General features: G+C 40.4%; 1 protein-coding gene across 1 annotated transcript; it reads left to right on the top strand.

Moving 5' to 3' along the window:
* Positions 1–9,483: 9,483 nt before the first annotated feature.
* On the top strand, positions 9,484–16,384 carry LOC122201164. Its single transcript, XM_042907109.1, is given in 3 exon segments — positions 9,484–9,536; positions 10,221–11,652; positions 16,163–16,384. Coding segments are annotated over 3 exon segments (1,707 nt in total).
* Positions 16,385–23,066: the final 6,682 nt, after the last annotated feature.

Below are 23,066 nucleotides of genomic sequence, written 5' to 3'. Positions count from 1 at the left end.
ACCCCAATTCTAATCCCCAGACCAGGGATCTCAACTCCCGCTATTCAGGAAGCCCTGACAGAATACGAGGGATGTCATCTCACCCTGCACCAAAACTCTCTTGAGTTTTTTTCTTTGATGAATGGCTGAAATTCAAAACCCAAAGTCTTAAAGGACCCGTCAAGGTGTGGATTCACTCCCCTACTCCGGAGTGGAGCCTCTCCACCCTGCTGATGAAAGGTCTTTGGCTGACCCCTGCAGGATTTTTGTCTTTGGTGAGGCAATAAAACCTCTTCCAAAAACACTCCAGGAAGGGGACTATTTCCCAGTGCACACTGGAGATCACTACACCACCCTATGCACTCAGTTCCCTCCTTTTTTTTTTTTTGAAGTTGTTCCAAAAAATAGAAATGGAAGGAAAACTTCCAAACTCATTTTATGAAGCCATCATTACTTTGATTCCAAAACCAGACAAATATCCCACTGAAAAGGAGAATTACAAACTAATGTCCCTGATGAAACTGGATGCAAAATTTTACAACAATATTGTAGCAGATCAAGGACATTAAAAGAATTATTCACTATGGTCAAGTGGGATATATTCCTGGGTTTCAGAGCTGGTTCAATATTTACAAATCAATCAATGTGATATACCACATTAACAAAATAAAGAATAATCACCCTATTATCCTTTTAATAGATGCAGAAAAAAACATTTAACAAAATACAGCATTCTGTCTTGATAAAAACCCTCAAGTAGGGATAGAAGGAACATACCTCAACATCATAAAAGCCATATTTGAAAAGCCCACAGCTAATATCATCCTCAATGGGGAAAATCTGAAATTTCCCTCTAAGGTCAGGAACACAACAGGGATGACCACTCTCACCAATGTTGTTAAACATAGTACTGGAAGTCCTAGCCTTAGCATTCAGACAAAAAGAAATAAAAGACATCCAAATTGGCAAAGAAGTCAAATTTTCACTCTTTGTAGATGACATGATGCTCTACGTGGAAAACCTGAAAGCCTCCACCAAAAAAACCCCTGCTAGAGCTGATATGTAAATTTAGCAAAGTCGCAGGATATAAAATCAATGCAAATAAATCGGCCATATTTCATTCTTTCTCATTGACAAGTAGTATTCTATTGTGTATATATAAACCACAATTTCTTTATCCATTCATCAGTTGATGGACATTTAGGCTCTTTCTATAATTTGGCTATTGTTGAAAGTGATGCTATAAACTTTGGGGTACAAGTGCCCCTATTCATCAGCACTCCTATAAAGAATGAAATATGTCCTTTTGTAGCAACATGGGATGGAACTGGAGAGTGTAATGTTAAGTGAAATAAGTCATACAGAGAAAGACAGATACCATATGTTTTCACTCTTATGTGGATCCTGAGAAACTTAACAGAAGACCATGGGGGAGGGGAAGGATAAAAAAAAAAGAGGGAGGGATCCAAACCATAAGAGACTCTTAAAAACTGAGAATAAACTGAGGGTTGATGGGAGGTGAGAGGGAGGAGAAAGTGGGTGATGGGCACTGAGGAGGGCACCTGTTGAGATGAGCACTGGATGTTGTATGGAAACCAATTTGACAACAAATTTCACATTTAAAAAATTAAAAAAATGGACTAGGACATAAAAAAGTATACAGAAATAGGTTGCATTTCTATACACCAATAATTAAGCAGCAGAAAAAGGAAATCAGGGAATTAATCCCATTTACAATTGCATCAAACACCATAAGATACCTAGGAATAAACCTAACCAAAGAGGTAAAAAATCTGTATGCTGAAAACTATAGAAAACTTATGAAAGAAATTGAAGAAGACACACAAAAAAATGGAAAAAATATTTCATGTTCCTGGATTGGAAGAACAAATATTGTTAAAATGTCAATACTACATAAATCAATCTACACATTCAATGCAATCCCTATCAAAGTAACAACGGTATTCTTCACAGAGCTAGAAAACAACAATCCTAAATTTGTATGGAACCACAAAAGACTCTGAATAGCCAAAGTGATGTTGAAAAAAGGAAACCAAAACTGGAAGCATCACAATTCTGGACTAAGCTGTATTACAAAGCTGTAATAATTAAGACAGTGTGGTACTGGCACAAAAACAGACCCTATGATCAATGGAACATAATAAAGAACCCAGAAATGGACCACAAATGTATGATCAATTAATCTTTGACAAAGCAGGAAAGCGTACCCAATGGAAAAAAGACAGTCTGTCCAGCAAATGGTGCTGGGCCAACTGAACAGTGACGTACAAAAGAATAAAACAGGACCACTTTCTCACACTGTGAACAAAAATAAATTCAAAATGGATTAAAGATCTAAATGTGAGACATGAAATCATGACAATCCTAGAGGAGTACACAGGCAGCAATATCTTTGACCTCAGCTGCAGCAACTTCTTACTACACATGTCTCCAGAAGCAAGGGAAATAAAACCAAAAATGAACTTTGGAACCTAATCAAGATAAAATCTTCACAGTGAAGAAAATAATCAACAAATCTAAAAAGGCAACTGATGGAATTGGAAAAGATATTTGTAAATGACATCTCAAATAAAGGGTTAGTTTCCAAAATCTCTAAAGAACTTATCAAACTCAAAATCCAAAAAATCAAATAGTCCAGTGAATAAATGGGTAGAAGACGTGAATAGACATTTTTTTCCAAGGAAGACATCCAGATACTTCCAGACACATGAAAAGATGCTCAACATCACTCGTCATCAAAGAAATACAAATCAAAGCCACAATGAGGTACTGCCTCACACTTGTCAGAATGGCTAAGATTAACTCAGGCAATAACAGATGATAGCAAGGATGCAGAGAAAGGGGAACACTTTTCTACTGCTGGTGGTGACTGCAGTGTGCAGCCACTCTGGAAAACAGTATGGAGGTTCCTCCAAAAATTAAAAATAGAACTACTCTACGACCCAGAAATTGTACTGCTAGGAATTTATTCAAAGTCTACAAAAATTCTGATTTGAAGGGCCAAATGCACCCTAATGTTTATAGCAGTGCTATCAATAATAGCCAAATTATGGACAGAGCCCAAATGTCCATTGAATGGAGAAAGAAGAGTGGCATATATATATATATACATATACATATACATATACATATACATATACATATATGTATATTGGAATACATATCCATATATATATATATATATATATATATATATATATATATATATTGGAATATTAGCGATGAAAATGAATGAAATTTTGCCATTTGTAAGAATGTAGATGGAACTAGTGTGTATTATGCTAAATGAAATAAGTCATTCAGATAAAGACAAATATCATATGATTTAACTCATACGTGGAATTTAAGAAACACAGCAAATGAGTATAGGGGATGGGAAGGAAAAATAATTTACAAACAGGGAAGGAGGCAAACCATAAGAGACTCTTGAGTACAGAGAAAAAACTGAGGGTTGCTGGAGGGAAGGTGGGTGGGGGTATGGGCTAAATGGGTGATGGGCATTAAAGAGGACACTTTTGGGATGAGCACTAGGTGTTACATGTAAGTGATGAATCACTGGACTATACTCCCGAAACCATTACTACACTGTACTACACTGTAACTAACTTGAATTTAAATAAATAAATTAGGGGCACCTGGGTAGCTCAGTCGGTTGAGTGGCTGACTTCGGCTCAGGTCACGATCTTGCGGTCCGTGAGTTCGAGCCCCACGTCGGGCTCTGTGTTGACAGCCTGGAGCCTGTTTCGGATTCTGTGTCTCCCTCTCTCTGACCCTCCCCCATTCATGCTCTGTCTCTCTCTGTCTCAAAAATGAATAAATGTTAAAAAAAATTAAAAATAAATAAATAAATAAATAAATAAAAAGAAAAGATGCATTAAAAATACCTGCACTGGGTGGGAAGCTGCAACATTATTTCTATTCCAGAGACATAGGTCAAATAAGGGCAGGCATCAGCTTTCTGCACAAGTGCAACAGGCACAACAAACTTAACTCTTCCTTTTGTGGAGATATTGTAATCACAGACCAACAGCTGGATGGATGGAATGGAGTGGTCCCTGGGCAGTCCTTGGTTGGGGCACTCAGGACATCTAAGGTCCATCCTCCTATTGCTCATTCCTAGCTTCCTCCCTAATACGTATGTGACTGTAAAACGCTTTGTTAAGACTTAACTTATTTTAAGGTGAGGCTTTATAAACCCTTTCAGATGAAAGAGTTAAGAATCTTAAGAATACGGTTTCACAGTGGTCTCTCAAGGAAACCAAAGTAGGTAAAGGTTGATATCAAATATAATTGAGTGTGGATTTTGTTTATTGGTGTGTAATATACTTGATACTTAGGAATTCACAAACTTTTACAAACATTGTATCAGCTTGTACTAAAAGGGAGAAATACCAGAAGTTTTATCCTTGAATAATATTCAGGCATGATGAGGATGAGATGACAAGAAAACTCCAGATAATGAGATGGTGGGAAAAGGGCAGCGCTTAGGACTTTGCAGTAGCTATCATGTGAAACTAAGAGGACTAGGAGTTGTGGTTCTGTCGGCCAAGAGTGGCCATCATGGTTGTAGAAGTCACTCCCTGGGTCAACCTGGGAATTTTTTTTTTCTGTAATTACAATTTATGAACAAACAAGCTTTTTCATCCCTGATTTTAGAAGCATGCCAATTAAGGTTGGCCATCTATTGACTTATTATCAGGATGTTCTATCAATTCTTGAAAGGAGTGTTCTAATTATCAACTCAAGTATGGATTTGACAGTTTCTACATTTAATTTACTCAGTTTTTGATTCAAGTAGCTTGAAACTATGTTTCTATATTATGTTATTGGTTTCTACATAATTTGTTATTTATTCTTGATAAATTAATACTTTTATCATTCTGAAATATCCTTCTCCATCTCTGGTGAAACTCTTTATCTTGAAATCTATTTTGCAATCAATAGAATCACAATAATTTACTTATTTAATTATGACTGGTGTCTTATTGTATGCTTTTACATTTAAAAAAATAATGTTTTATTTATTCTTGAGGGACAGAGACAGAGACAGAGACAGAGCATGAGTGGGGGAGGGGCAGAGCAAGAGAGGGACACAGAATCCAAAGCAGGTTCCAGGCTCTGAGCTGTCAGCACAGAGCCAGATGGGAGGTTCAAACTCACAATCTTCGAGATCATGACCTGAGCCAAAGTCAGAAGCTCGATGGACTGAGACACCAAGGCGCCCCTGCTTTTACATTTTTTTTTATGTCAGTTGATATATGTCTTTATAGTTGATATTTGATATATGTGCTTATAAAGAATAATTAATATGTTGTCACTGTTGCTGTTGTTAGCCCACTCTAACAATCTCTGTCTTTTAGTAATTAGTTAATTAATTTAGCCAATTTTTTATTTATTTTTAATATGAATTTATTGTCAAATTGGTTTCCATACAACACCCAGTGGTCAACCCAACAGGTGCCCTCCTCAATGCCCATCACCCACCCTCCCCTCCCTCTAACCCCCCTCAACCCTCAGATTTTTCTCAGTTTTTAAGAGTCTCTTATGGTTTGGCTCCCTCCCTCTCTATTTTTTTTTCCTTTCCCCTCCGCTATGGTCTTCTGTTAAGTTTCTCAGGATCCACATAAGAGTGAAAACATATGGTATCTGTCTTTCTCTGTATGACTTATTTCACTTAGCATAACATTCTCCAGTTCCACCCACGTTGCTATAAAAGGCCATATTTCATTCTTTGTCATTGCCACATAGTATTCCATTGTGTATATAAACCACAATTTCTTTATCCATTCATCAGTTGATGGACATTCAGGCTGTTTCCATAATTTGGCTATTTTTGAAAATGCTGCTATAAACATTGGGGTACAAGTGCCCCTATGCATCAGAACTCCTGTATCCCTTGAGAAAATTCCTAGCAGTGCTATTTCTGGTTCTATAGCACTATAGCACAGGGTAGATCTATTTTTAATTTTTTGAGGAACCTCCAAGCTGTTTTACAGAGTGGCTGCACCAGTTTGCATTCCCACCAACACTGCAAGAGGGTTCCCATTTCTCCACATCCTCTCCAGCATCTATAGTCTCCTGATTTGTTCATTTTAGCCACCCTGACTGGCATGAGGTGGTATCTGAGTGTGTTTTTTTTTTTTGATTTGTATTTCCTTGATGAGAAGCGACATTGAGCATCTTTTCATGTGCCTGTTGGCAAAGCAAAAATGTATTATTGGGACCTCACGAAGATAAAAAAGCTTCTGCACTGCAAAGGAAACAATCAACAGAACTAAAAGGCAACCAACGGAATGGGAAAAGATATTTGCAAATGACATATCGGACAAAGGGCTAGTATCCAAAATCTATAAAGAACTCACCAAACTCCACACCTGAGAAACAATCCAGTGAAGAAATGGGCAGAAAACGTGAATAGACACTTCTCTAAAGAAGACAATCTCTGTCTTTTAAATAGAGTGGTGAAGGGGCACATGGGTGACTCAGTAGGTTAAGCATCCAACTTCGGCTCAGGTCATGCTCTTGCAGTTTGTGAGTTTAAGCCCCAGGTCAGGCTCTGTGCTGACAGCTCAGAGCCTGTAGCCTGCTTCAGATTCTGTGTCTCCCTCTCTCTCTGCCCTTCCACTGCTCATCTTTTGTCTCTCTTTTTCTCCCTCAAAAAATAAACACTAAATAAAATTTTTTTAAATAAATAAAAAAATAATAAAGTGGTTAAGCCCATTGACACTTCATATGATCACAGAATGTTGAGCTTAGCCCTCCCTAATGCCTCGTTATTTGTTTTATCTTTGAATTGTTTCTTATTCCCTTTTTCATCATCTCTAGCTTTTGGATTCACCAATTATTTTTATTCCCTCTATTTACGTTTTAACTTTAACTCTTGGTTCTTTCAGCAGCTATAGGTATTTCAATATATATCATTAACTAGTTACACTCCACTCAAATTAATGTTACAACAGTTTACACATATCATAATCATATTGCAGTAATATAATTTCATTTACTCCCTGCTGTGTTTGATTCTATTATTGTGATATATTTTATTTCCTCGTTACTAAAAATTCCACAATATGTTATTATAATTTCTTTGAATATTATATTTTAATTAATTTATAAAACTGAATTTACATTTATTTACATATTTACATATTTACTTATGCTCAATTTTCTCTAAAATTTGGGTCTTCATTTGAGATAATTTCACTTAAGCCAGAAGGAAATTACTTCATTATTTCTTTTAGTGATGGTCTATTACTGATAAATTCTTTTCATTTTTGTTATATGAAAATATTTTTATTTTGCCTTTATTTGTAAAGAATCTTTTTGAGTATAGAATTCTAGGCTAACAGATATATTTTTCTTTCAGTATTTTGAAGATATTTTATTGTCATTTGGCATCTAATATTTCTAATTTGAAGTCAGCCATCATTCTTATTGTTTTTCTACTTAACAGAATGTCTTTTTCCTAGCTATCGCTAATATTGTTTTCAGCATATTGGCTATGTTGAGTCTACATGTGACTTTCTTTGTTTGAAATTGGCTGAGTTTATTGTATCTCTTTAAATAATCCTTTATTCTGCTTCTTCACTCCTTCTGAGACTCTAATTACATATAATTGGACCATCTGATGTTTTCCCTTGAGGACTTATTCTGTAATAATTATCATTTTTCCCCTCCAAGTGTTTCAACTTATACAATTTATATTGGCATGGTTTAAGCATACTAATCCTTTCTTTTGTTTGTCAAGTTTGCTGTTAAACCCACTTAGCTAATTACTAATTTAGACATAGGTGATTTTAAGTTCTAGAACTTTAGTGGGGAGGAAGTAGTGAGTGGTACTTGGAAGATGCAAGGCTCCTTCCAGACTCCATTAAAAACCTATTTCTGCTACCAGAAAGATCACAGATTAGCTGAACAGAAAGGAAAAATTGGAGAAAAATCAATTCAATACTGTTGTTAACCAATAGCTAGTTAAAAAAAACAAAATGAAACAGAAAACTCAGAAGCTTATTTGAACCCAATGTTTCAAAATCATTCAATTCCTCATCTGTGTGAAGGTGACATATAACAAGCCATGTAGCACCAAGAATGTAAATGAAATTTAACTTCAGAAATGAGGATTTCAACGAGATTTGAGGTGTCCCAGAGGAGCTGAAACCTCAGTTCCTGATTATACCCATACACACAAATGTATCATTCTTCACTGGTGACAGGAAAAGTCACCTATGACATGGTAGCTCATGATCTTTGCAATCTGACCCCCACCTGCTCTCCAGATTCTTAGCTTTCCACACCCCCATATCAGTATGGGTGGGGCTTCTAGGCAGAGAAATAAGTATAGAGATGAAAAGACAAAATCTTAAGACTATGCTTTGTCTGCTTTCTATGTTTATGATCTTTCTTTCTCACAAATTGAACCATTATCCTTCAAGGTTTGCCTTGGGGATGGTGAAGGCCAATTTGGTTGGGAGATAAGGGTTATTTGGATGCTTGGCAAAAATAGAAGTGTGCTGCTAGATCCCCCTTCACAGAAGGGTTTACTGCTATGTGGTGTAGGAGTGGAAAACTTATTTTCTTCTTTCCTTCTAAGTTCCTTGAATGGCCTAATAATTAAATCGACAGAGTAACAGGAGAAACAAAATTTAATTTCATACATATGAGAGCCCCATAAAAATATGAAACTCATAAAGTGATTAAAGCAGATAGCTTTTATATCTCTTAGACAAGAAATAAATTTTTGAAGAACTGACAAGCCAAAAAGGCATGGGCTTGAATTGGTGAAGAAATAACAAGATTTATTTAGAGAGGCTTCTTGGCTCTAAAATCCTTATATCTGGTGATCGAAAGGGCGGGCCTACGCCGGCCGACTCCATCTTCTTCTGTGTCCTTCACCTAGACCATGTCGCTTCCCCTTGAGTAACCTCCCACTCACCCATTCAAACTTCCTGATCAAAACACGCCCAGCAACCTGCAAAACAGGACTCCGACCCTTCCCCAGCCAATCAGCTGAGGCCACAGCCATTACCTCACCAACTGCCCCTAGACCCCTATAAAACCTTTGTACTTTTGAAACTTGCTCTCTCTCCCAGGTATCTCACCTCTGCATCAGTGCAGGCAGGGGACTGAGCTTGAGCTAGCTCGAATAAAGGCTCTTTTGCTTTTGCATCAGACTCGGCTCGCTGGCGGTATTTGGGGATCACGAATTCTGGGCATAACATTTGGGGGCTCGGCCTGGGATCCCCAAGACCCCCGAGGGACCCCCGACCCGGAGAGCCTGACTGGCCATGGTTAGTGTCTGTTTGTTCTGTCTTTTCTGTGTGAGATCATTTCTGGAATTCTGGTAGTGCCCGATGCGGTCTAAGTGGACGCACAGGAGGACCATGGGCCGGGAGTTTCAGAAGATGTTCCGATCCTCCCTTCTGGAGGGACGTGGAATCCCCTCATCTGTTTTGGAGGGACGTGGAACCCCCTGAAAGGTCTGAGATGAGGCGGGTCGCTCCCGCTGGTCGGCATGAGGCCGTTGTCTTTGGAGGGATGTGGAATCCCCTCAAAGGTCTAAGCTAGCTTTCAGTTTTGCTTCCATGGAGTTGGAAGACTTTCTAGGGGCCCTCTGTCTGTTTTTGTGTTTCTCTGTTTTGTTCTGTGGACTTACTGGACAGACGTTATGGACAGACTCAGACTACTCCTCTAAGTATTATGATTGATCACTTTAAGGATGTGAGGGGAAGAGCTAACAACCTCAGTGTGTAAGTCCGAAAGGGTCGGTGGCAGTTTTTTTGTTCTAGCGAGTGGCCAACTTTCAATGTCGGATGGCCACCAGAGGGGACCTTCGACCTCCCTACCATCCACCGAGTCAAGAGTATCATCTCTCGGCCTAAGACAGGCTATCTTGATCAGCTCCCTTACATTATCACTTGGCAGGACCTCGTAGAAGACCCACCCTCTTGGGTTAAGCCCTTCCTAGCCCCACTCCCTCCGGAGCCAAAACCCATTCTTGCTTTGCAGGGGACAAAGAAGAAGAAAAGTCTTACTCAGCCTTCAGCACCCCTCTACCCTGTCCTACAGGGGGGTACTGAAGAAGAATTAATTTTTCCTCCCTCATATAACCCCTCTAGGATGCCGGAAGAACACCATCCTCCCCCTCCGGGGGAGGCAGATGCTGCTCTGAGAGCGGGAGGCGGAAACGCTCCAGTGGGAAGCCTGCCCTTTACCAGACAAAGCGCTCAGAGGGAGCAATCTGCCTCCACCGCCAATTCCACTATTCTGCCCCTGCGAGCCACCGGACCCCCAGACGCGGAGGGGAATCAGCCCCATCACTATTGGCCTTTCGCCACTAGTGACCTCTACAATTGGAAAGCTCAGAATCCTAAGTTTTCCGAGAAACTGGCAGGGATTATTGATTTATTAGACTCTGTTCTTTTTACCCATCAGCCCACGTGGGATGATTGCCAGCAGCTTTTGCAGGTCCTGTTCACGACTGAAGAAAGAGAAAGAATCCTCAATGGGGCACGAAAACTAGTTCCGGGTGTAGACGGGAATCCCACCACCAACCAGGCTCAGATAGATGCCTCCTTCCCCTTAACTTGGCCCCAGTTGGATTTCAACATGGCGGAAGGTAAGGAGAGGCTCCGGGTCTACCGCCAGACTCTAATGGGGGGTCTCCGAATGGCTGCTAGAAAGCCAACCAATTTGGCCAAGGTAGGGAATGTGCAACAGGGAAAAAATGAATCTCCGGCTGCCTTTTTAGAATGGATCATGGAGTCATTCCATACCTACACCCCCATGGATCCAGAGGCTCCGGAAAGCAAGGCAGCTGTTATCATGGCCTTTGTAAACCAATCGGCCATAGACATTAGGAGAAAATTACAGAAAATAGATAGACTAGGAGAAAAAAGTCTGCAGGACTTACTGGTGGTAGCTGAAAAGGTATATAATAACCAGGAGCCTCCTGAGGACAAGCAGGCTCGCGCCATGGCGGCTGCCAGCAGTAAGCAGACTTGAGACCTGGCCAGAATACTACTAGCTACCACTGCTGACTTCCCCGAGGAACAAGACCGCTGTCTCCAGCAGCTGGCAGACGACGCAAGAAAAGGTAAAGGAACCACCAAGGGGGGGAAGCAGAGGCTGCAGAAGCATCAGTGCACATACTGCAAGGAGATAGGGCATTGGGCCCGAGATTGTCCAAAAAGGGCTGGCGGGAAGGGAAGGAAGACTGATCGAGTAAAAGTCCTAGAGCTAGATGAACTAAGTGATTAGGGGAGTCGGGGTTCGGACCCTCTCCCTGAACCCAGGGTAACTCTTAAAGTGGAGGGGACCCCTGTTGACTTCCTTGTTGACACCGGAGCACAACATTCGGTCCTCTGCACCCCACAAGGAAAACTAGCCAGCAAGAAGTCCTGGGTACAAGGGGCAACTGGTATGAGCCAGTATTCATGGACTACCTGAAGAACAGTAGATTTGGGAACGCGCCGGGTATCCCACTCCTTTATGGTAATACCAGAATGCCCCTACCCGCTGTTAGGATGGGACTTACTGACCAAGATTGGAGCTCAGATAACTTTCAGACAAGGGGGGCCTCAGGTCACTGATGGCAAGGGCCACCCCATCCAGGTCCTGACCATGAAACTGGAGGATGAATACCGCCTCCACCAGGTGGTGTTCCCGAGAGAGGATAATATAGACAGATGGCTACAAGAATTCCCCTCGGTTTGGGCAGAGATGGGGGGCATGGGACCCCAGTCCTGGTAGAGCTGGTAGAGCTCAAGCCAGGAGAGAGTCTGGTAAGGATCAAACAATACCCCATGTCTCAGGAGGTCCGGAAGGGGATCCAGCCACACATCCGGAGACTACGAAGCCTAAGGGTACTAGTTCCTTGCCAGTCTGCCTGGAACACCCCCCTACTGCTGGTCAAAAAGCCTCACACAAATGACTACCGACTGGTACAAGACCTCAGGGAAGTAAATAAGAGGGTCGCGGAACCCATATACTCTCTTGAGCTCCTTGGCGCCCTCCAGGGTGTGGTATACTGTATACAGTATATACAGTATACAGTGTATACAGAAGGGAGCACCCTGGCCTCACCCTTCTACAGTACGTAGATGACATCCTGATTGCTGCCAACACGGCCAAAGACTGTGAACGAGGTATCCAGGACCTGCTGGCTACCCTGGGGGCCTTAGTGTACCGGGCATCCACGAAGAAGGCTCAGATATGCAGGGAAAAGGTAAGTTACCTGGGATATATCCTGGAGGGCGGACAGCGGCGGTTATAAGATGCCAGAAAAGAAACTGTCCTAAAGATCCCTATTCCCACCTCCCGAAGAGAAGTGAGGGAATTCCTAGGATCAGCTGGCTACTGCCGCCTCTGGGTTCCAGATTTTGCTGAGATTGCCAGGCCCCTATATGAAGCTACCAAAGAGGGGAAAACATTTAAATGGGCTGAAAAAGAAGAAACTGCCTTTAATCAGTTAAAAAAGGCCCTCCTAAGTGCCCCAGCCCTGGGCCTACCAGACATTACGAAGTCCTTCCACCTGTTTGTAGACGAACATAAGGGAATAGCAAGAGGGGTTCTAACTCAAGCCTTAGGCCCCTGGAACCGCCCAGTGGCTTACCTGTCCAAGAAACTAGACCCGGTGGCTGCCGGCTGGCTGCCATGCCTAAGAATTATTGCGGCAACAGCACTCCTAGTCAAGGACACAGAAAAACTGACCCTAGAACAGGAGATCTGGATCACGACTCCACACGCCATTGAAGGGGTCCTGAAACAGCCTCCTGATAGATGGATGAGCAACACACGTGTGACTCATTACTGGAGCCTCCTACTCAACCCTCCATGAGTGTGGTTCCACCCCAGTACAGCCCTCAATCCTGCAACCCTGCTGCCCGACCCTGACCTAGGTGCTCCACTACATGACTGTGTGGGAATCCTGGAACAAGTACATGGATTCTGGACGGACCTGACCGACGGGCCCCTCCCCGATGCCGAGGCTACTTGGTTCACTGATGGCAGCAGCTTTGTGCGAGACGGACACAGGTATGCGGGTGCAGCGGTGGTCACCGAAACGGACACTGTATGGGCGGAGGCTCTACCCTCCGGAACGTCAGCCCAGCGAGCAGAGCTCATAGCCCTCACCAAGGCGCTGATGCTGGGAGCTGGAAAACGGCTTAACATCTACACAGACAGCCGTTATGCATTTGCCACAGCTCATATTCATGGGGCAATTTATCAGGAGAGGGGGTTACTGACAGCAGAAGGACAGACTATAAAAAATAAGCAGGAGATACTTAACCTGCTTACAGCCTTATGGCTTCCTGCCAAGCTAGCCATTATCCACTGCCAAGGGCACCAAAAAGCTGATAACCCAGTAGCTAGAGGTAATCGAAAGGCTGGACAGGCAGCCAAGGCAGTAGCCCTTACTTCAGTCCCCACCATGACCATACAACTACCGGACCCGGGAGACCCAGTTTTACCAGACCAGCCCAAATACTCCCAGGAGGGAGGAGTTACAGCAGATCAAGAAACTCCCCATGGCCAGGAGATAAAGGGATGGTGGTATACACCTAACAAGGAGCTCGTGCTGCCAGACCGGCTCAGAGTCTCAATATTAGAGCACATGCATCGGTCTACTCACATGGGGGCCCGAAAATTAAAAGACTTAATCCGACATGCCGGAATCAAGATTCACCAACAGGACACCAAAATAGAGCAAGTTGTATCTGCCTGCAAGACCTGCCAACTCACCAACGCGAGAGCCACATCAAATAAAAAAGGAACCAGGCTCAGAGGCACCAGACCGGGAGCCCAATGGGAAGTCGACTTCACTGAAGTCAAACCAGGAAAATATGGTTATAAATATCTTTTATTATTTACAGACACCCTCTCTGGCTGGGTGGAGGCATACCCAACCAAGTATGAAATGGCTCAGATGGTGGCTAAGAAGCTACTAGAAGACATCTTACCCAGGTATGGTTTTCCTGCCATGGTAGGATCAGACAATGGACCAGCTTCTATCTCGCAGGTAACACAGGCAGTAGCCAAGGCGGTGGGGGCAAACTGGAAATTACATTGTGCTTATAGGCCCCAGAGCTCAGGACAGGTAGAAAGAATGAATAGAACACTAAAAGAGACCCTTACCAAATTAACCATGGAGACTGGCGGGGACTGGGTGACTCTCCTACCGTATGCCCTTTACCGGGTTAGAAACACTCCTTACACTCTGGGTTTTACTCCCTATGAGATCATGTTTGGCAGGCCACCCCCTGTTATTCCCAGCCTTTGAGCTAAATTTATTGCTGAGTTTAAAGATCAAGAACTTTTTCTTTCCTTGAGAGGGCTCCAGAGGGCACACGAGGACATTTGGCCGCGCCTCCGTGCCATCTACAAGGCTGGCCCGACCCCGACACCTCATCAGTACAGGCCAGGAGACTGGGTCTACGTCAAGAGGCACCACTGAGAGACCCCTGAGGCGCGCTGGAAGGGACCCTACATCATGGTGTTGACAACCCCCACCGCTCTCAAAGTAGACGGCATCGCGACCTGGGTCCATCACACCCACGTTCGGCCAGCGGACCCCTCCTCGATCCGGAAGGACTTTGTCACGCGATGGGCCATCAGTCAGGACCAACACAACCCACTCAAGCTCAAGCTACAGCGCATTTGACCCACCTAATATTGGTAACTCTGTTAACTCTGCTTGTCATTGCTCATGCTGCCGGGAGTCCCCACGCCCCCCAAAACATCACCTGGCAGATCATAGACACCAGCTCGGAGACAATACTTAATCACACCTCCCAGAGCCACCCCAGGGACATGATGGTTGGTTGTCAGAACCATCTAATAATGACATCAGGAGGGCCCAGCAAAAGTTCATCATAAGATGAAAGTGATGTATCTGGGACTGAGCATTATCAGAGCTAACCTGCCTCCATCAGCTTATACCTGTGTCTGTGTAAAGATATCCTACAACCAGCTGAAGGAGGAGAAAGAATCTCAACCTGGGCCTATAGAAGGATCACCATAGTATGTGGGAACAAGATAAAAACAGCATCTACACTGCAGCTTCATTCAGAGGCAGTCTTGAAACAGAGAGGTGAGGGAAAATTCTCCCAAAGGTAGAGCTTCTGCTTATGAACATGCTTTTCTATCTTGTATAAAAAAAGAATAGACTGAAGTCAAAATACATATGAATTTAGGCTGCAACAAATGATCAGACCAGCCAGTCAGAAACCTGAAACAAACAAACAAACAAAAAACAAATATTGAAAGATTATAGATTGAGATGTCTGGGGTAGAGGCATGCTAATGAGTGTATAGCAGTGAACATGAAGTGTGAAGATCTGTTTATGATATATTAATGCCTATAAGAGAGTATATACAATGGAAAAATCACTTGACTAAAGGTAGAAAAAAGTCACTAGTCAGTTGACATTAGCTAGTCTGTCTCTGGCTACTCTATTGCTGGCAAATAGGCACAGGAATGGAGTGGCCATAGTATCACAGATGTAGACTATTCATGGGCCACCAGACTATTCTGGTCATCATGGACCAGTAGTGATCTTCTTCTATTGTTGCTAAATGTCCAAGTTGCTGGCAACAAAGACAAACACTGAGATCATAAAATGACATCATTTCAAAGAACTTGATAAGTCATTTGTTGACTACATTGAAGTGCATTTCATCGTGGAAGAAACAACCATTTGTTTTCATAAAAATAGTCTAGGATTCTGAGAGTGAATTCACTTTTTCTGCCCTGAAGTCCTCTTCCAATATTAATATTTGGGGACTTTACAGAACCTTTAACAAGCCAACATAGGATCCCCACATAAAAACATAACAAAGGAAATAATATAACAAAGGAAAGTGTAAAATTAGGCCAGTGACCATGGGATCCACTGGTGATGTCACATTCAGAGCCACTCAAAAGCTGCCAGTCTGATAGAACACTATAAGAGCCTGCTGAAAGCATTGCTATTGCACATCTCAAAAGTAATATCCTACCAAGATTTGGCACCATCCTCCAAGATGTACTATACACATTGAATCAAAGACCTTTATGTAACATTATGATCCCAATCCAAAAATCAGAGGATGAAACCAGGAGTACCCTTAATGCCCACTACAGGACTTTGTATATTCCTTTCATGCAACTCTGGTCCTTGTATAGTTAGAGGTTCTGTTCCTCAAAGATTCAGTTTTTCCAGGTGACACAGGAAGAATTCCATTAGATTATAAACTATGGTGGCTTCTGGCTGGGGAGTTTGGGTACTTTGCATCCAGGGACCGGCAGGCAATAGGAAAAGTCACCATTTTGGCAAAAGCAGTTGACCCTGATCTTGAGGAAAAAGGATTATTTGGAAGTGTGACAAAAATAGAAGTGTGCTGCTAGATTCCCCTTCACAGAAGGGTTTACTGCTATTCAGTGTAGGAGTGGAAAACTTATTTTCTTTTTTTCTTCTAGGCTCTTTGGATGGCCTAATAATTAAATTGGCAGATTAGCAGGAGAAACAAAATAGTTTCACATGTACAATATAGTGATTCTACAATTCCATACTTCACCAAGTGCTCATCACATATGTACTCATTAATCCCCATCACCTATTTGAGCTATTCCTGCACCCACTTCCCCTCTGCTAACCATCAGTTTGGTCTCTTTAACTAAGAGACTGTTTCTTGATCATGTCTCTTTTTTCCCCTTTGCTTCTTTTATTGCCTCTTAAATTCCACATATGAGTGAAATTATATGGTATTTGTCTTTCTCTGACTTATTTTGCTTTGCTTATCATTATACACTTAGCTCCATACATGACACTACAAATGGCAAGATTTCATTCCTTTTTATGGCTGAATAATATTATTTATATATATATGTATATATGTATATATGTATATATATATATATATATATATATATATATATAATTTCTTCTTTATCCATTCATCTATTGAGGGACACTTATGCTCTTTCCATAGACTGGCTATTGTAAATAATACTGCTATAAACATAAGGATGCATGTGTCCTTTTGATGTGTTCCTGTATTCTTTGGGTAAATACCCAGTAGTGTGAATGTGGGATTATTGGGTAGTTCTATTTTTAACTTTCTGAAGATAAAATAAAGATTTCCACAGTGGCTGCACCAGGTTGCATTCATACCAATAGTCCATGAGTGTTCCTTTTTCTGAACATCTTTGCCAACACTTGCTGTTTCTTCCATTTTTTATTCTATTTTATATTCTGATAAGTGTGAGGTGATAATCTCATTGTAGTTTTGGTTTGCATTTCCCTGAAGGTAAGTGATGATGAGCATTTTTTCATGTATCTGTTGGCCATCTTCCTCTTTAGAGAAATGTCTGTTCATGTCTTCTGCCCATTTTTAATGAGATGATTTTATTTTTTGGTGTTTAGTTTTATAAGATCTTTATATATTTTGGATACTAACCCTTAATCAGAAATGTCATTTGTAAATATATTCTCCAATTCCATAGATTGCCTTTTAGTTTTGTTGATTGTATCTTTTGCTGTGCAAAACTTTGTATTTTGATGAAGTCTCAATAGGTTACTCTTGCTTTTGTTTCCCTTGCCTCAGGAGACATGTCTAGTAAGAAGTTGTTACAGTTGATGTTAAATGTGCTGCCTGTGTTCTCCTCTAGGATTTTGATGATTTCAGGTCTCACATATAGATTTTTCATCCATTTTGAATTTATTTTTGTGTTTGGTGTAAGAAAGTGCTCCAATCTCATTTTTCTCCATATCACTGTCCAATTTTCCCAAAACTATTGGTTGAAAGGTGTGTATTTTTTTTCCATTGAATATTTTTTCATGCTTTATCCAAGATTAGTTGACCATATAGCTGTGGGTCCATTTCTCGGCTTTCTGTTCTGTTCCATTGATCTATATGTCTGTTTTCTCCCAGTACCATACTGTCTTGATGAATATACTTTATAATATAACTTTTAGTCCACAATTTTGATGCTTCCAGCTTTGGTATTCCTTTTCAAGGTTGCTTTGACTATTTTTTTTTTTTTTTTTTGGTGTGTGTGTGTGTGTGTGTGTGTGGTTCCATTCAAGTTTTAAGATTGTTCGTTCAGCTCTGTGAAAAATGCTGTTGGTATTTTGATAGGGATTGCATTAGGGGAGCCAGGGTGGCTCAGTTGGTTAAGCGTCTCACTTTGGCCCAGTCATGATCTCATGGTTTGTGAGTTCAAACCCCACATGAGGCTCTGTGGTGACTGCTCAGAGCCTGGAGTCTGCTTCAGATTTGGTGTCTCCCTCTCTCTCTGACCCTCCCCCAGTCATGCTCTCTCTCTCAAAAAATGAATAAAAATTAAAAAAAGGATAGGGATTGCATTAAGTGTGTAGATTGCTTTGGGTAAGTAGACATTTTAACAATATTTGCTGTTCCAGTTCATGAGCATGGAATATCTTTCCACTTCTTTTTGCCCTCTTCAATTTCGTTCATAAGTGTTTTATAGTTTTAAGAGTACAGGTCTTTCACTTCTTTAGTTAAGTTTATTCCTAGGAATCTTATTTTAGATGCAATTATAAATGGAATTGTTGGATGGTGGAACAGCATGGAAGTTTTTTGTGTGTCTTGTGTCCATGAATTACAGCCAGACCAACACTAAACCATCCTACACACCAAGAAAACAGATTGGAGGATTAACACAACAATCTGCACAATCTGAACCTCAGAATTCAGCAGCTACACAGCATGGAGAGGTGAACTTGGGGAGCAAGAAGGTGCAGGAAGGGAGGTGCTTTTGCAGGGGATGAGAGGACAGGGACTGGGGGTGGGGGTGGGGGGAGAATATGGGAAAAGCACCCCTCCCAAAAAGCAGCTGGAAAGAAAGTGGAAAATTGGACACAGTCACAGGGACTGAACTAAAAAAGGAGAAAGGAGAAAGGAAAAAGGAGAGGGTTTAAATTCCATTAAGACTGTAAACAAGGGGAGTGCAAAGTCTGCAACTCCACAGCTTGATACCTGGCAGTGCTCTGGTGGGAAGGGTGAATCCTCAGAAACACAGTGGGGTCAGGGAGGTTCTCAAGCCACACAGAGAAAGCCATTCCACTGCCGGAAGGACATTTGGTAGAGACTGTTGAAGCCACCTGGTCCCAGCAGACCCCAGAAAATGGCTATATTCGCTGGTGATGGAACAAGGTCATTAAGGGTGAAGCCTGGTGCCAGATGTGTGTTGTGACTTTCCATAATCCCTGAAATGCTGCTGCTACACTATCTCCCGAACTTTTTTTGGGGTGGGCTGGCACCTGGTTGTAGTCTTGGGGAACCAGCAGCAGCAGTGTCCAGCAAGCATTCCTGGGTGCAGCGGACATTCAGCCATTGCTCATTTGGCCATTGCTCAGTGAGACCCTTTTGCAGAGGGGCAGAATGGGTCAAAGTCGCAGTCCTTCAGAAGGGGCTGGGGAAAACAGCCACATCTGAGACAAAACTCAGGAGAGAGGTACTGTCTAGGGCCTGGTCAGGGAGAGTAAAAAAGTGGGGAATAGACAAAAGCTGAAGACAGAGGATGGGTGAGTGATTGCTGATCCAGGAGAACAGACTGGGTAGCTGGGTGGCATCATTTTCACCACTCCCACGCATGCTTATACACACCTACAAGCACCACAACATTCCACCCCAGTAAGCTAGCAGCGCCATCTAGTGGAGAGCAGAGACTTTACACTGAGACCCGCCCAACTAGGGCAACTTTGCTCTTCAAGAACACAAGTCTCACCACCGGCTTAGTTTATGGACTATAAAGTGTTACATAGTTTTACTTCTAGGGGAAAACAAAGTAATTTCAGTTCTACTTCAATCTATCAACAGGTCCATCTATTCAATTTTCTTTTATTTTTTAAATTTTCTATACTTCTTTTCTTTTTCTTGAATACAGAAAGAGAAAAATTCATTTTTATTTTTAATTTTCATTAAAATATTTTCTGTAATTTTTATTACTATATTTTTTACTTTTGTGTAATTTTTTTTTCAAATTCTATTTTACTTCCATCATTTTATTTTAGTCTACTTCAGTGTACCCACCTATTCAAATTTTCAAATGATTTTCTTTTTTTTCTTTTACATTTATTTTCTTTTTCTTGAATGTAGAAAGATAAACACTTCATTTTTACTTTCAATTTCTATTAAATATATTTTTCTTTAACTTTGTATGATACTTTTTGCTTTTATGTAAAGTTTTTCAAATTCTATTTGCTTCCATCATTTTACTTTAGTCTACTATGGTGTATTCACTTTTTCAAATTTTCAAATGATTTCATTCTTTTTCTTTTCTTTAATGTTTTTTCTCTTTTTTGTTTCTTTTTCTTTAATACAGAAAAAAATCATTTTAATTTTTAATTTTTATTAAAATATTTTCCTTTAATTTTTCTACTATATTCTTTACTTTTGTGTATTTTTTTCAAATTCTATTTTCTCCTGTTATATCATTTTAGTCTACTTAAGTGTATTCATTTGTTCAAATTCTCAAACGATTTCAATTTTTTTCTTCCCCCACCCCTTTTTTTTCCTCTAATCTGTCAAACCACTTCCAACACCCAGACCAAAACACACCTAGGATGTAGCATCATTTATTAGATTTGTGTGTGTGTGTGTGTGTGTGTTTAATTTTTTAATTTTAATTTTTTTAATTTTAATTTTTTAATTTTAATTTTTCTACCTCATTAATTCCCTTTCTCCCTTCAAAATGACAAAACGAACGAATTCACCTTAAAAGAAAGAGCATGGAGAAACGACAGCCAGGGATTTAACCAACACAAATACAAGCAAGATGTCTGAACCAGAATTAAGAATCACGATATAAGAATACTAGCTGGAGTCAAAAATAGATTAGAATCCCCTTCTGAAGAGATAAAAGAAGTAAAAAATAGCCAGAATGAAATAAAATGCTATAACTGAGCTGCAGTCACTGATGGATGCAACGGCGGCAAGGATGGATGAGGCAGAAAAAAGAATCAGCAATATAGAGGACAAATTTATAGAGAATAATGAAGCAGAAAGAAAAGAGGGAGATGAAGGCAAAAGAACACGATTTAAGAATTAGAGAAATCAGTGACTCATTAGAAAGGAACAACATCAGAATCGTAGGGGTCCCAGAAGAGGAAGAGAGAGAAATAGGGGTAGAAGAGTTATGTGAGCAAATCATAGCAGAAAACTTTCCTAACCTGGGAAAGACACAGACATCAAAATCCCGGAAGCACAGAGGACCCCCATTAGATTTAACAAAAACTGACCATCAACAAGTCATATCATAGTCAAATTCACAAAATACTCAGGCAAGGAGAGAATCATGAAAACAGCAAGGGAAAAAAAGTCCCTAACCTACAAGGAAAGACAGATCAGGTTTGCAGCAGACCTATCCACAGAAACTTGGCAGGCCAGAAAGGAGTGGCAGGATATATTCCGTGTGCTGAATCAGAAAAATATGCAGACAAGAATTCTTTATCCAGCAAGGCTCTCATTCAAAATAGAAGGAGAGATAAAAATTTCCCAGCAAACAAAAATCAAAGGAGTTTGTGACCAGTAAAACAGCCCTGCAAGAAATTTTTAAAGGGGACTGTTGAGAGGAGAAAAGAAGAAAAAAAAACATATATATATATATATATATATATATATACGTATATATATACATATATACACATATATACATATATACATATATATGTATATGTATATTTTAAGTATATTTACTTAAAGTAAATATATATATATGTATATATATATATATACAAGCATCATTCAAGCATCATAATGGCAATAAATTCATATCTTTTAGTACTCACTCTAAACATCAGTGGACTCAATGCTCCAATCAAAAGACATAACATAACAAGATAACAGAATGGATAAGAAAACAAGATCCATCTATATGCTGTTTACAAGAGACCTACTTGAGACCTAAAGACAACTTCAGATTGAAAATAAGGGGATGGAAAAAAATCTATCATGCTAATGGTCAATAAAAGAAAACTAGAGTAGCCATACTTAGACAATCTATACTTTAAAATAAAGACTGTATCAAGAGATGCAGAAAGGCATTATATCAAAATCAAGGGGTCTATCCACAAAGAAGAGCTAACAATTGTAAACATTTCGCGCCAAATGTGGCAGCACCCAAATATATAAATCAATCACAAACATAAAGAAACTCATTGATAGTAATACTGTAATAGTAGGAGACTTCAAAACCCCACAGCAATGGACAGATCATCTAATCAAAAAACCAACAAGAAAACAATGGCTTTGAATGACACACTGTACCAGATGTACTTAACAGATATATTCAGAACATTTCATCCTAAAGCAGCAGAATATACATTCTTCTCCAGTGCACATGGAACGTTCTCCAGAATAGGCCATATGCTGCAAAACAAATCACCCCTAAGTAAGTACAAAAGGATCGAAAGCATACCATGCATATCTTCAGACCAAAACGCTATGAAACTAGAAATCAACCACAAGAAAAAAAATTGGAAAGTTAAATACTTGGAGAATGAAGAACATCTTAGTAAAGAATGAATGGGCTAACCAAGCAGTTAAAGAGGGAATTAAAAAGTATATGGAAGTCAATGAAAATGATAACACCACAACCCAAAACCTCTGGGACACAGCAAAAGTGGGCAGAAGAGGAAAGTATCTAGCAATCTAGGCCTTCCTAAAAAAGAAAGAAAGATCTCAGATACACAACCTAACCTTACACCTTAAGGATCTGGAAAGAGAACAGCAAAGAAAACCCAAAACAAGCAGAAGACAGGAAATAATAAAGATTAGAGCAGAAATTAATGCTATCAAAACCAAAAACAAACAAACAAACAAACACAGTAGAACAGATCAATGTAACCAGAAGCTGGTTCTTTGAGAGAATTAACAAAATTGATAAACCACTAGCCAGTTTGATCAAAAAGAAAAAGGAAAGGACCCAAATAAATAAAATCAAGAATGAAAGAGGAGAGATCACAACCAACACAGCAGAAATAAAAACAATAATAAGAGAATATTATAAGCAATTATACACCAATAAAATGGGCAATCTGGAAGAAATGGACAAATTCCTAGAA

Source organism: Panthera leo, chromosome D1 (assembly GCF_018350215.1).
Source record: "Panthera leo isolate Ple1 chromosome D1, P.leo_Ple1_pat1.1, whole genome shotgun sequence".
Classification (NCBI taxonomy): domain Eukaryota; kingdom Metazoa; phylum Chordata; class Mammalia; order Carnivora; family Felidae; genus Panthera; species Panthera leo.
This window is presented reverse-complemented; position numbering and strand designations above follow the sequence as displayed.